The sequence below is a fragment of the Saimiri boliviensis genome, chromosome 14 (genome assembly GCF_048565385.1).
Source record: "Saimiri boliviensis isolate mSaiBol1 chromosome 14, mSaiBol1.pri, whole genome shotgun sequence".
In the NCBI taxonomy this organism is placed as follows: domain Eukaryota; kingdom Metazoa; phylum Chordata; class Mammalia; order Primates; family Cebidae; genus Saimiri; species Saimiri boliviensis.
The window spans coordinates 94,606,561-94,621,669 of NC_133462.1; the positions used below are offsets into that span (position 1 = coordinate 94,606,561).

Consider the following 15,109-nt stretch of genomic DNA (forward strand, 5'->3'; position numbering starts at 1 on the left):
AATTAGTTGGAGTTAAGTGTGGTGCTTTGATAGATGTGCAACTTTGGTGGAATTCTAACTAAGCAAAGACCACACTGACTTTTCCACTGTCCGTTTGTTTAACTTTAGTTTCTCCTGTGTGTAAGGTCCTGATACATGACAAATAAAAAATAAATATTGATGGACCTGGTGTTTATTTTCTTTATTGATACAAGGTTTAGGAAATATCGGACAAAGTTTTGAGTGGTTACAAGTAAATACTAAGAAAAGGTTATTCAGCCTTTTGTTATTCTGGTGTCAACACAACGATAGAAGGAAAAATGTTCCTCCATTGTTGCTGATGAAGGTAAAGAATATTCCCTTCGATATACGAATCCCTACGTTGTTTTTGATCCAGAAGTTTTCTAATAATTTGATCTTTATCCTGAAATCAAACAAACAAACACATAGAAAAGAGATGGAAGAATGTCCTGGAGGGATTTATTCCTTTAAGTGCAAAAACAGACCAGGATTCATTTTTGAAATATCCTCAAAGTTGTTTCAATTCAGTTCCATTCAGTTTTAATTCCTTTGCATCTCTGCACTGATGCCTCCCCCCTTCTCCATTCTCCTGCCTTAGTGAGCACCCATCCTGATCTTTCTTCCCTCTACATATCTCCTTCAATTCATGTTGCATTTTTGCTCTATCCTGGGACATTGGTGTTTTCTTTCCTGTTTCCTCACTTGCTATATTTTAAAATATAACAGGACTTTTGTTCTCGTATTTCCGAGATTAATTCTTTGCACATTTAACAAGGATCTTTAACTCTAACATTGACAGATATTTCAGTAGTGTACCTGAAAAGCAGTAAGTAAGTGAAGTGCATTTTGACAAATTTCCAGGGATGTCATGGACATTAGTGATCAGGGCATGGAAGGAGGTGACTTATTCAATGTTGTTTAAGAGTCTGTTCAACAAAGTCAGCAATGGTTCCATGAATATGTTTTTTCATGGTGGTTTATCGTTCTTTCCACTGTTGATGTGTGCACTTTTCTGTTGTAGGCTCTACTTTAATACAATTTTTAAACATTTTTAAACCTCATTTTACACTTGGCGGGTGCCCTTCCCTTCACACATAAAACTAGTTCCACCCTGAAAGGGAATGACCAGGGATTTCCCCAGTCATCTGACCAAATTCATATATAAGGTAATTTGTGGTCACCAGATTTGCTTCTTTATTAAAACAATATATTAATTTAGTAATAAAATCTATATGAGTTAATAACTTAAAAGTTAATGTTAATATTATCTGTTGTATACCTGAAACAATGCACTAATCCAGGTAATGAAGAAATAAAGAGAAGACGGTCCCTAATTTTGAAAACATATTTAACTACATTATCTAATTTTGATTCTGATCTTCACAAAATCTTATAAAGTATTTAGAGAAAGAATTCACCCCATAGGAGATAAACAAGCTGATGTTCACAGCAAATTTTTGCCCCATTCAAGCAAGAGGCAGATGGGGCTTCAGAACCATATCTTCTAAACTTTGGGCTGGTGTTTTGTGCCAAGCCATGATATTAACTGATAAACAATTTACAAATGAGAGAGGTGGCTGGGCACGGTGGCTCATGCCTGTAATCCCAGCACTTTGGGAGATCGAGGCATGTGGATCACCAGCAGTTCCAGACCAGACCAGCCAATGTGGTGAAATACTATCTCTACGACAAATACAAGAAATTAACTGGGCATGGTGGTGCACACCTATAATCCCAGCTACTTGGTAGGCTGGGGCAGGTGAATTGTTTGAACCCAGAGCAGAGGTTGCAGTGAACCAAGATCACCCCACTGCACTCCAGCCTTAGCAACAGGGCAAGACTGTCTCAAAACAAAATGGGGCACAATGGGCACCTGCCAGCTTGTTAATCCTAATAATGACCTGGGGACAAGGTCCCTTCAGAGCAACGTGCTGATAAAACCCATGTTCATTTGCTGTTGGATGCCAGTTAGGCTGGTCTAGCAAGGACCGGATGACCCAAGTTGAGGGGGAATCAGATTCCCTGTGGGATCTGTCTTCAGGTGAGGAATATGGATATAAAATTAACTGAACCCTTGCTTCTACATATTTGTTTTATTTACACAATAAATAAGCATTTATATTCATGCAATATAAAATTGTAATAGAAGAAAGCATAAAGTCTAGCAAGGACCCTAAATATGTATTTGTCTTTTCTTTATGCAAGAAACATTGGAATTATTCTCCTCTTAAGTGAAATCCGCCACTCCCTTCTTATGTACATGACAGTGATCTTAAATCTCAAATTCCCTGAAGGCAGTAGTGCGTACAGTGCTCCCTGTTAACAGTGGTGATACTGGGCAGGGCTGGAAACATGCCTATTAAATGGGCACGATGATGTCTGCTGGGAGGTAAGTCATGCCCTCAGCAATCTCACAACAGTGAGTTTTGTGAGTCTGGCATTTGCAAGAACTTTCTTGGGGTACATTTGGTGGGTTTTTTTTTCATGGACCTCAATATAAATCCAGACACCTGCAGGTGGGCGTCTAATGGCTGAGAATTGCCCAGGAGTTAAGGAGAATTTTTAGTTTCTGGAAAATTGTTAACTTCATCTTGTCACTTTATTACTTTGTTGACAACTTTTAATCAGAAATTCAAATTTGTCTTGAGTGTGTTTATGGCCTTTTACCCTGTATTCATTTAACTTCTCTTTGGCTGCTTGTAAACTTAAGCGATCCTCAAAACGATATTGTGTCTTTGGAGAGCAGTTGAGAGTAGTGGCAGAGAGCAGGAAAAGCAAAAGTTCAGTCCTTGAGCTTGGATCCAGCTCCCCCACCGGGTTCTCTGAGCCTTGCCAGCTGTGAGATGGTGATAATTACAGTGGTCGGCCCCATGGAGCGCTGTGAAGGGCACATCAAAACACTGGCACATGTGCCTTGATTCCTGGGACCCAGTAAGCACCACGCAGGTGCTGGCCAATTTATCATTGAAACACGTGATCAATTTAGTTTAAAAACTAAGAAAATCATTTATTGGCATAGAAGTTCCCTGTGGCTGTGGTACCAAATTACCACAAAGTTGATAATATCACAGTCTGGAGATCAGAAGTTGAAAATTGTTCTCACTGCGTTGAACTCACGATGTTGGGGAGGGTGCCTTCTTTTCTAGAGGCTTTAGGAGAGAATCCATTTCTTAGCCCTCTCCAGTTTCTAGAGGACACCTACATTTCTTGGCTTGGGGTCCCCTCTATTGTCAAACCCGGAGACTGACTGAATCCCTCCGACCTGTTTTCCAAGTCACGTCTCTGACTCTCCTGCCTCCTCTTTCCTTTGCAAGACCGTGGCATTTATGTTGAGTCCAGCAGCATAACTCAGAATAATCACCTCATCTCAGAATTCTTAAATTAATCATACCTGCAAAGTCTTTTTTTGCCACGTAAGAGTGCATATTCACTGGTTCCAGAGACAGCAGATAAGGACCTTTGCTGGAGGTGGAAGATTATTTTGCCCATACTTGGTTTCATTTAACACTGAACTGTCTATTACACTGTCATTCGATGTAACAAAGTAGCGAGTTAATAATAAGCCCCTATGGCATTATTTAAGACAATTTTTCTGATAATAGAAAGCAGATGGAAATCTGCTACTGCAACAAATCATAGACAATAATTTTCTGTCTTTTTATCTGTTTAACATAAGGTGAATTCAAACTGTCTTATGAACATCTCCAATGCAATACAATCTCTGGATATATAATAACATTTGAATCTAAAGTTATCTTTAACCTTTAATTGGTACCTACTTGAATGAAGAGCTGTCATAGCAAGGACAGAATCAGAGGACAGAGGAAGTGGCGAGCCACTCCTTTTTTTGTGAATTATGCTGACATCTTAGTTACTCTATAACTAAGTGTATTTATTTTAAACCACAGAGAGTAACTGTCTCAAATTTATATATAAACCTGAATGATTTAGAAGTAAAAGTTATATTGCTGTTTGATCTTAAAAACTTGTGATTTATTTTTGTTTCTTAGAATGAAATTTCTTTTTATAAAATGTGGGTGGATCCCATTTTATGTTCATTTTATTTTGCGGTGAAGATTATCATAAGTACCTGGCATTAAAAAAATTATTTCTCTTTAACACATTTTATAAAATCAGGAGATTTTTTTGAAGGAGTTTTACTAGAGGTTTATTATATTAAAAAACGTAGAAGTGGCCGTGCGCGGTGGTTCACGCCTGTAATCCCAGCACTTTGGGAGGCCGAGGAGGGTGGATCACAAGGTCAAGAGATCGAGACCATCCTGGTCAACATGGTGAAACCCCGTCTCTACTAAAAATACAAAAAATTAGCTGGGCATGGTGGCGCGTGCCTGTAATCCCAGCTACTCAGGAGGCTGAGGCAGGAGAATTGCCTGAACCCAGGAGGCGGAGGTTGCGGTGAGCCAAGATCGCGCCATTGCACTCCAGCCTGGGTAACAAGAGGGAAACTCCGTCTCAAAAAAAAAACAAAAACGTAGAAGTAATATGCATTTTTTGCTGGCTGCATGTGTTTAAAAATGATTTATTCAACAAAGATTTACAACACTCCAGTCATTTCTTTAGATGGTGAGAGTGCACAGTTAACGAAATAGGCAAAAATCCTTATTTCCATGAAGCTTACTTTCTAGTGAGAAGAGGTAAACACAAAACAAAGTATAGTGTGTCAGATGGTGTTACGAAAAGAAAAGTCAAGTCATAAGTGCAGAATAGACCCCTCTGAGAAGGTGGCTTTTGAGCAACGCCCTGTAGGACAGGAGGGGATGACCTTGTGCAGAGATCCGGAGGAGCCCAGGCCAGAGAGCAGCAGAGTCAAAGGCCTGGGCTCAGGGCTCTTGCCAAGTGGGGACAGAGGACCAGCGAGGAAGCCACGGTAGCTGGAGCACAGGCGCAAACAGACTGGAGTAAGCAGATCACTTGAGAGGACAAAATGCTCAGAATGCAACGGGCCTTGAAGTGTGATCGAAAGCACAACTGCAGGGTTTGAGCGGAAGTGACCCGGTGTGAGGCAGGGTCCCAGTGTGACTGCGGTGGCCGTGCTGAGACTAGACTGGGGGATTCACAGGAGAGAGCAGGGAGCTTGTGGAACAAGCCAGGTGAGTGTGTAATGATGGATTAAGTCAGGCGACTACTGGCATGGACATGATGAGAAATACTACACGTTTAATTGCTAGTTTGTTAATAAATAAATGTTCTATTTACTTATTTTATGAGTCAGGATCTTGCTCTGTCACCCAGGCTGGAGTGCAGTAGCACAATCATAGCTCACTGTAACCTCAGACTCCAGGCGCAAGTGACAGACATGCACCACCACACCTGGCTAATTCATTTATATTTTTATAAAGACGCATTCTGCTATGTCGCCCAGGCTCACCTCAAACTCCTGGCCTCAAGTGATCCTTCCACCTCGGCCTCCCTGAGTGCTGGGGTTACAGGCGTGAACCACCACACCTGGCCTGCATTTACCGTTTTACATTTTCTGAATAAAAATGTTTGAATTTGTTTAAATGACAAAGAGATGTACTCTGTTCTTAGTGTGAGTTAACTTTATTAGGAAGTTTTGGGATTCTAAAATAGAATGTTTCCTTTATATTTTTGAACTTTAGCAGAATATATTTTTAGACAATATTTGTGTTTCGTTATCCTTGGGAAATGGAACAGAATTTAAAGGATCAGGAGTGGATCAGGAGGCTGAGACTCACTGACATAGAGTTAGAGTTCTGACCACAGAGTATTTCTGGGAGGCCTGACAAAGGAGGCCACAGCCTTGAGCTACCTTCACAGTAATCTGAACATGTAAATCAGAGGGAAATCGGGAGTCAGCCAATTTAGTTTTGATGTTAATATATAACGTATTTGTATTAGTCTATTAATAAGTTTGTACTGATTCTATTGGTCACATTTTAATGTCATTACAATTCTGATACCTTTGGGAAACCAGGTATGACTTCAGCATGGTAAAGGACAACCAGCTAAGTTTGAATTTCAGATAAACAATGAACCCTCTTTTTTGGTATAAGTATCTTACAAACTTATACTAAAACACATTTTTTGACTATCTGAAAGTCAAATATAGCTGAGGATCCTGTATTTTTATTTGCTAAATCCGGCAACACTGGATAGCGGGGCCAAGATGTCTAGCAACATGTGAATGAGGGAAAAACAAATTAGTTTTTAAAAATCCTGCAGTGTGCATCTGGGCTTGATTGGACTTTCATTTTTACAGACACAAATGTTTGAGACTCAAGCCACTGAGACCTGCCATCCGGGGGACGGGGTGGCAGGAAGAGGGTGCTGCTTTACTACACGTATGGCTCTTTTCCTTTTTGTTTTTTAACATTTAAATCTTTCTGCCACCTGATATAATTTAAAGATAAAAACCCTTCTTAAACTGTGGCCTGTTGCTGTCACATCCCTATATATCTGGTCCATCGCTTTCTGCGCCTGAGTTAAGCCCTGGTCTCAGTTCAGGTAAACGCTGGCAGACATGTGGCTTGGCTAACCTCGCTCCCGCCTGTCTCCTGCCGACATAGCTTTAACCTGCCAACATTTTACTCTTAACTTCCCTTCCTGTTTCCCAAACCGACAGCAGCCATGGGGAGCCATGCAGGGAATCAGGTTAGTGTCATCAACTGCTTTTTAAAGATTTAATTCTGGAAGCTATTTACAAATGACTTAGAAGGTAAAAAACTACGTGAAGAAAGATCTACTAAAAGGTTTGCAGAACAGTGCAAGGAACAGTGAGGAGGCCCAATTTTAGGCATAAACAGTGGAATACTAGGCATGGAAGACTTGGAAGAGCAGGGAGCTGACACGGGCTGAGGGGTGAGACATCAGCATGTTCACAGTCTACGCTGTTTGAATTGTGTTTACGGTAAAAGTCAAGACTCCACTGCCGTGCAACACATCCAGGTAATGACACTGTACACGTAGCCCTTAAACTTATGCAGTTAATTTTAAAAAGAAAGAACAAGAAATAATAGAAGAACAGAGACATAGGGAACATTTTATTCATGAAGCCCCAAAAGTTATCCTAAGCCTTCATTTCCTCCGTTTTTTGCTTCACTTGCCTTTATCCATTCAGTCAGTCAATGAATCCATCATCCCTTTTTTTCCAACTAGTATTTACTTAACCCTACTATGGGTTAGATAACTTTCTGGGTACAAGAAAAGCAACATGGACAGACATACATGGTTGAAACCCCATTCTTGGTTATAGTATGCAGCAATTTTATCATGCAGTTACCATAACCTGCAGCAGCATGAACACAGACACAATGAAGAGCTGTTCTCTGACAAAGAGAAACACGGCCGTAGTGTCTGCTTTGCGGTGCGCATGTCAGTCTGCTTGTTCTTCCCCAGCCTCTACTCTGGAAAACTTCCTCCTGGCCAGCACCCTCCAAAGGGTCATCTCCACTGCAGACTCTTCCCTTCTTGAATGTTCTCCTGCTTCCCGCCTGGTGCTGTGTCTTCCTCTCCGCGGAACTGTCACAGGCAATGTCAATGCAGAACACCACGTCATCCTCTGACTTCATCCTCCTGGGGCTTCTGGTGAACAGTGAGGCTGTGGGGGTTGTGTTCACAGTGATCTTGGCTGTTTTTGTAGTGGCTGTCACTGCAAATTTGGTCATGACATTCTTGATCCAGGTGGACTCTCGCCTCCACACCCCCATGTACTTTCTGCTCAGTCAACTGTCCATCATGGACATACTTTTCATCTGTACCACTGTCCCCAAACTCCTGGCAGACATGACTTCTAAAGAGAAAACCATTTCCTCTGTGGCCTGTGGCATCCAGATCTTCCTCTACTTGACCATGATTGGTTCTGAGTTCTTCCTACTGGGCCTCATGGCCTATGACCGCTACGTGGCTGTCTGCAACCCCCTGAGATACCCAGTCCTGATGGACCACAAGCTGTGTGTGTTGCTGGCGGCTGGCGCCTGGCTTGGCGGCTCCCTGGATGGCTTTCTGCTCACTGCCATCACCATGAATGTCCCTTACTGTGGCTCCCGTAGTATCAACCATTTCTTCTGTGAGATCCCCGCAGTTCTCAGACTGGCCTGTGCTGACACGTCGTTGTATGAGACTCTGATGTACACCTGCTGTGTCCTCATGCTGCTCATCCCCATCTCCATCATCTCCACCTCCTACTCCCTCATCTTGTTCACCGTCCACCGCATGCGCTCAGCCGAAGGTCGCAGAAAGGCCTTCGCCACTTGCTCCTCGCACTTGACTGTGGTGAGCGTTTTCTACGGAGCTGCCTTCTACACATACGTGCTGCCGCAGTCATTCCACACCCCCGAGCAGGACCAAGTGGTGTCAGCCTTCTACACCATTGTCACACCTATGCTCAACCCCCTCATCTATAGCCTCAGAAACAAGGATGTCATAGGGGCATTCACAAAGGTATTTGCATGTTGCTCATCAGCTCAGAAAGTAGCAACAGGTGATGTGTAGAGATTCATTGCCAAGAGAATGGGGCTTCCTAAGAACTGCCTCCATTTGCCCTGTGTCACTAGAGATTATTTGGTCAGCTCTCAACGTATACTTACTATTGGCAATTAAGATGATTCACCCTGTCTGGATTCTTGCTCCTAAGGGGAGCAAGGGAAAGATATTTTACTGATATGTAGGGACCTTTCAGTGAAGGATGAACTCATTTATTATTAAGTTAAATAATTTATATGTGCTTGTTTATTTTCTCTAGGGAAGAAAAACTCCAAATATTAGAGTTCTCAGCAACTTTCACTCTGAACTAGATCTCCTTCACAATATTTGTTCATGTTTAAACAGTACAAAATGAGAAAAAAAATCTACAAAAGCTATCAAATATTTAGTCAAAAATTCTGTGATTAGTTTTGTAGGAATAGAGTAAAAGAATGCCAATGCACAAGCAGCAAAGAAGATAAAGCACACACTTTAGTCCTGTTTTTTATTATAGTATTAACCCCATGTAACTGTAAGATTGTTGGGAGAAGCAGCAAAGGAGAAAGGACTGTCACAGTGCCTACATAAATCGGTTGTGAGTAACATACAAACTGGGAACAACAAACAGCAGCAAACTGCAGGAGGCCTCTGGGGAGGCAAACTTCCCCGCGCCTGATGTTGTGGTGCAGGGTGACCTCAGCTCTGTCACCATAAACATTGTACTCAAGGACATAAAACCCCTTCGTAGCACTATGATGTGGCCAGGCTTGCAGGCTCCTTGTAAGGCCTGCATTCCATCAGCTGTACATAGATAATAAGCTAAAGATAAACACATGTTCTTGTTTTGCTAAACTCCCAAACTGCCACTGTTATCAGTCTTTAGAATGACTCACCAGTTCCGGCTCACTGATTCAGTTCCGGCTCAGTGATTCACCTCACCATCACATCACCCTCTCCCCACCATTGCTCCACCCCTACCCTGTAGATCAAAGTGATTGTAACCAATAAATACTGTGGGAGATCAGTGCTTGGGGCCTTCACTGCCTCCAGTAAAAAGTGATGGTCACATGGTCCCTTTCACTCTTAATCTGTCTTTTTCTCATTCCTTTGTCACCACCAAACTCAGGGTACCCACTGGTGGGATGTGGGGCTGGTTCCCTACAGGTCTAATATTATCTTTGAATCTCTTACACTCTTGAGTACAGTTGTCAAATATTAGGCCATAATAAATGGTGGGTGAATTGAACAGAACAGTATAAATGGGTTGAGTTTCAAGCATTACGAAACTACTCACAGGGAATACATTCTAAATACTTAGCATCAAAGAACACTCCTGTGCCACTCTCAGGACACTAGGTTTGTAAACAGGACACTAGATTCATTAACATCCATGGCCAGGAACTTCTATTTTCCAAGTTCTGTGAGATTCAACAACACTTAAGGCATTTTGAATTTGGTTGAGTGGGGTGGGAAGTCCTTGAAGAGTTTTCCATGTGGGTGTTACATGATAACATGCATTCCTATACACCAATAACAAGCATTCCTATACACCAACAACAAGCATTCCTATACACCAATAAGAGACAGAGAGCCAAATCATATGTGAACTCCCATTCACAACTGCCACAAAGAGAATAAAATTCTTAAGAATACAACTAACAGAGGATGTAAAGGACCTCTTCAAGGAGAACTACGAATCGCTGCTCAGGGAAATAAGAGAGGACACAAACAGATGGAAAAACATTCCACGCTCATGGTTAGGAATAATCAATATCATGAAAATGGACATACTACCTAAAGTAATTTATAGAGTCAGTGCTATCCCCATCAAGCTATCATTGACCTTCTTCACAGAACTGGAAAAAAACCACCTTAAACTTCATATGGAACCAAAAAAGAGCTTGCATAGCCAAGACAATCCTAAGCAAAAAGAACAAAGCTGGAAGTATCACACTATATGAGTTCAAACTAAACTACAAGGCCACAGTAATCAAAACAGCATGGTACTGGTACCAAAACAGAGATATCAACCAATGGAACAGAGCAGAGGCCTCGGAGACAACACAACACATCTACAACCACCTGATCTTTGAAAACCTGACAAAAACAAGCAATGGGGAAAGGATTTGCTGTTTAATAAATGGTGTTGGGAAAACTGGCTAGCCATGTGCAGAAAGCTGAAACTGGACCCCTTCCTTACACCTTATACAAAAATTAACTCCAGATGCATTAAAGATTTAAATATGAGGCCTAACACCATAAAAAACTCTAGAAGAAAGCCTAGGCAATACCATTCGGTACATAGGCATAGGCGAAGACTTCATGACTAAAATACCAAAAGCAATGGTAACAAAAGCCAAAATAGACAATGGGATCTAATTAAACTCCAGAGCTTCTGCACAGCAAAAGAAACAATCGTTAGGGTGAACTGGCAACCAACAGAATGGGAAAAAAATTTTTCAAGCTACCCATCTGACAAAGGACTAATATCCAGAATCTACAGAGAACTAAAACAAATTTAGTTTAGTTTTAAACAACCCCATCAAAAAGTGGCTGAAGGATGTGAACAAATACTTTTCAAAAGAAGACATTCATGTGGCCAAAAAACATATGAAAATGTGCTCATCAGTGGTCATTAGAAAAATGCAAATTAAAACCACATTGAGATACCATCTTACACCAGTTAGAAAAGTGATCATTAAAAAATCTGGAGACAACAGATGCTGGAGAAGATGTGGAGAAATAGGAACACTTTTACACTGTTGGTGGGAGTGTCAATTAGTTCAAGCATTGTTTGGTGGGAGTGTAAATTAGTTCAAGCATTGTGGAAGACAGTGTGGTGATTCCTCAAGGATCTAGGAATAGAAATAACATTTGACCCAGCAATGGAATTGCTGGGTATATACTCAAAGGATTATAAATCATTCTATTATAAAGACACATGCACACGTATGTTCATTGTGGCACTGTTTACAATAGCAAAGACTTGGAACCACCCCAAATGCCCATCAGTGATAGACTGGACAAAGAAAACGTGGCACATACACACCATGGAATAAATGCATCTATTTAAAAAAAGGATGAGTTCATGTCCTTTGCAGGGACACGGGTGAATCTGGAAACCATCCTTTTCAGCAAACTGACACAAGAACAGTTTGCATGTTCTCACTCATAGGTGGGTGTTGAAAAATGAGAACACATGGACACAGGGAGGGGAACATTACACACTGGGGTCTGTTGGGAATAGGAAGCTAGGGGAGGGGTAGCTGGCGGGGGGAGATTGGGGACATTGGGAGAAATGCCTAATGTAGGTGAAACTATATAAAATACAGTTTTTTATATTTTTATATAGAAACTAAACATAGAAAATATATTTTATATAGTTTCTATATTTTATGCCAAACATAGTTGTGCATAAGAAACTATTATGTAGTCTCTTATGCACAACCATGTTTGGCATAAATAAAAAAAATTAGAAATAATACAAATATCTAGTCGTTTTACATCTATGTACACTGAAATACAAACATAATTTTGTTTAAGATGTGGTCATAATATTTTCAAAGACAAATGAAATGGATACAAAATTGCATAAAGAAAATCATATTAATTATATTAACTATATGAAAATGGCTAAAAAAAGGAAAATCCAAACTGTTTATTTAGTTATCTTCAGCATTCTGGAGTATGTATCGTTACTTCTCCTTTTTATAATAATATTTAGTTTTAAAATTTCTACAGTGATCAGTCACTACTAAGAAAACCAGGAAACATATATAGAAGAATATACCCTATTAAATGTGTTATCAATGGTCTAATTTGGGTTTGTGTCACTCTTTTCCCTCATGGCAGGATGATGCAATGATTTGACTGGTGAGAGAAGTGGTCTTCAAGAAAACGTTCTGGTGAAGTCTGTATGCTATTAAGTAGATACTTATTGTCTTTTGGAGGGTTATAGGAGTTAGGCAGTTAGAAAAGTCTACAGAATCAGGTCCTATAATTCAACAAAGGCTAAAGAGAGACTCCTCCAGCACTGCTCTCAGGGGGGCCACCACAGCCCTGTGAGGGGTCCCTGCGGAGAGCATCATTCTTCAAGTTTGTGGTCACAAGACCACACATGTTAGCATCAGCTGCTCTTCAGGGAGAGCCCTCAAGTTCATATCAACTTCATCAGTGCTGCACTGTTTGCAATTCTTTCACAGAAAAGCAGGCTGAGGTTTCACTGATCATAGAGCAGATTGATCGAAATGAAAATGACGAGGCTTTCGTTCATCAAGACGACTATACTGGAAGCAACTTACTGGAAATAAAATTCCTCAGGGTATGATATTTCTTCCTTTGGTTCACTAAGAAACAAATATTTATCAAATATTAAATTAAAAATGTATTAAATATACTATTTTATTAATATTTAATAATAATCCATAAATATATGCATTACTATAGAATTATATATCAATTGATATAATTATTAATTACCTATATAACATAGTTAATACATAATATTTAATACAGCTAATATAACATTAATTCGTAAAATATTATACTAATATATAATTACATATTATATATTAATCATTATAGATCACATAAAATAACTAGCATTTACTATAAACGTATTTAAGCTAATAATACACACAAATCTATAATTTAGAAAGTACTTGCTGTGCATATTAGCATATCTGAACTTCTTGGCAATCCTATTATTTAGACTGTAGAAATAAATAGCGTATATCCCTACAGGTATATACGGAAAAAAAATACTCAAAAGTTTTAGGTGACTTGCAACATTCCTCAGAAAATAAGAGAGCTAAATCCAAAAATAATTGATTTCAGATCTTGAGGCTTTTCTTCCTGGTGGTATTTTTTTTTCCAGGCAAATCTGACCTAATTTTTTTTTTCTCCAAAAATCAAAGCAATGTTGAATATTACAGTTTTCTTTACCTCTCTTCCTTCCAACCTCCTTTCCTTCTTCCTTTTTTCCCTTTATTTTTAAAAACTGATCTCCCAGACCATAAATGAGGAACATGTGGATGAGTGAGAGATGGTTGATAGAGGTTTAAGCCTCATGGTGAGCAACATAATTCTACTTCCTTGGTGAAGCGTGGCACATCACTTTGGAGTATCAATGCCCAATCAAGAAGGAGAAGGAGGGGTCCTCTCCTTCCTATAGTGCACATGTTACTACTCTGAAGCCTGTGACAACCAGTTTGCTTGCTTCATCATGAAGGTTTAGTTTTAGAAATAGCAATTCAGCTTGAAAATATTGTATTACTTTTGAAAGAACCTAATTGCTGTTCTTCGATCTTGCATGGCCATCTGTGCTTGTATCATTGGTTTCCTAGAAGTATACAAATTAACTGATTTGGTTAAGGAGATTTATTGTTCTGCAGCTTTATAAACTGGGTCTCCTTGTTTCAGTGTCTGTGGAAGAACAGTAGATTGAACTACATAGCCAAGAAATGCTATATCCACTCTCACTTTTGTTCTCCTGGATAAACCCGAGATATGCTCACCCAGACTAGCTGATGCCCATCTCACTACTGATGTGCATAATTGTACTCATTGTAAACCACCTGCTAAATTTGGAACAGGGCCTCCTTACCCAGAGTTAATCAGCTCTAACAGGCACCAGTCTTATCCTGGACACTGTCCCTAAATGGACTCCATTTTTGGGAGCTGACATTAAATATACTTTACTTATTTCACTGAGAGGCCAGGCAATAAGTGAAAATGCTCATCTCCTATAAACTGTGGAACTTCCGTTGAGTCTACTTTTCCTTACCCCTTTTATGTCTATTTCTTGATTTTTCTTTGAGACATTATGTGATACAGATGGATGATTACCATTCGATTTGGCATATGTGTGTTTTATTTGTCTCAGGTTTTTACTTTATCCCAGGTATACCATGACTTTCACATTTTGCACTTGTTTTGTCTTATTTTATGGGATAGACCTTGACTGACATTGGCTGGAAATGGGCTGATACTGAATTTCAGAAACGGTTTACCTGGATTCTCTACTTTCTAACTTCTTGGATATCTGAGAGAAAGGGCCTCTATTCTCCTTTATTGCTGGATATATATATGCTTCATTCTTAGATGATAATTTTTTTTTCAAATCTTTCTAAATAATCTTGCTTCGTTGTCTTTTACAATCTACTGAATTATTTTACCAATTTTTTGAAGTTTATTGGGAATTCTTTATTTTGCCTTTATACTTAGAAAATTACCTTTTGCTCTGGGAAAAAAATAGTTTCTTAATTAGTCTAGTAAATAATTTATTAATTACAATTGACTTAAACAATCTACCATTTGTTATGGTCAATGATATGATGTTTATTTACTAAAAATACCTTCAGTCCCCTTTGGTTTTAAACCTTTTAACATAATAAAACAATTTGTTAAAAACTGACATTACTTTATTCTTATGCTTTCTGTGTCCCCGTGTGTTAAGTTTCTCTAAAACAAAAGAAAAAGAATCCAAGGAGATTAGTCTTGACCAGGGAAAAGTGTTCGAAATAAAAACGAAAATAATAATGACCAATTACAATCATTCTTATTTACAAATTTTAAATTAATGATAACAAAGAATAATACAAAGTGTAAGTTGCAATGTAAAAAAGGATACATAAGAGAAATTGCAATATAAAAATGATGAATAAAA

The 15,109-nt window shown here is 39.4% G+C and overlaps 1 protein-coding gene across 1 annotated transcript; it reads left to right on the forward strand.

The window, feature by feature from the left end:
- Nucleotides 1-7,512: 7,512 nt before the first annotated feature.
- On the forward strand, nucleotides 7,513-8,472 carry LOC101031279 (olfactory receptor 2T11). Its single transcript, XM_003935293.4, has one exon. The coding sequence runs from the start codon at nucleotides 7,513-7,515 to the stop codon at nucleotides 8,470-8,472; it is 960 nt and encodes a 319-aa protein (XP_003935342.3).
- Nucleotides 8,473-15,109: the final 6,637 nt, after the last annotated feature.

Bases quoted from the DNA above. Each gene is read 5' to 3' on its own strand.
- LOC101031279 (XM_003935293.4), top strand. From the start codon at position 7,513: ATGTCAATGCAGAACACCACGTCATCCTCTGACTTCATCCTCCTGGGG.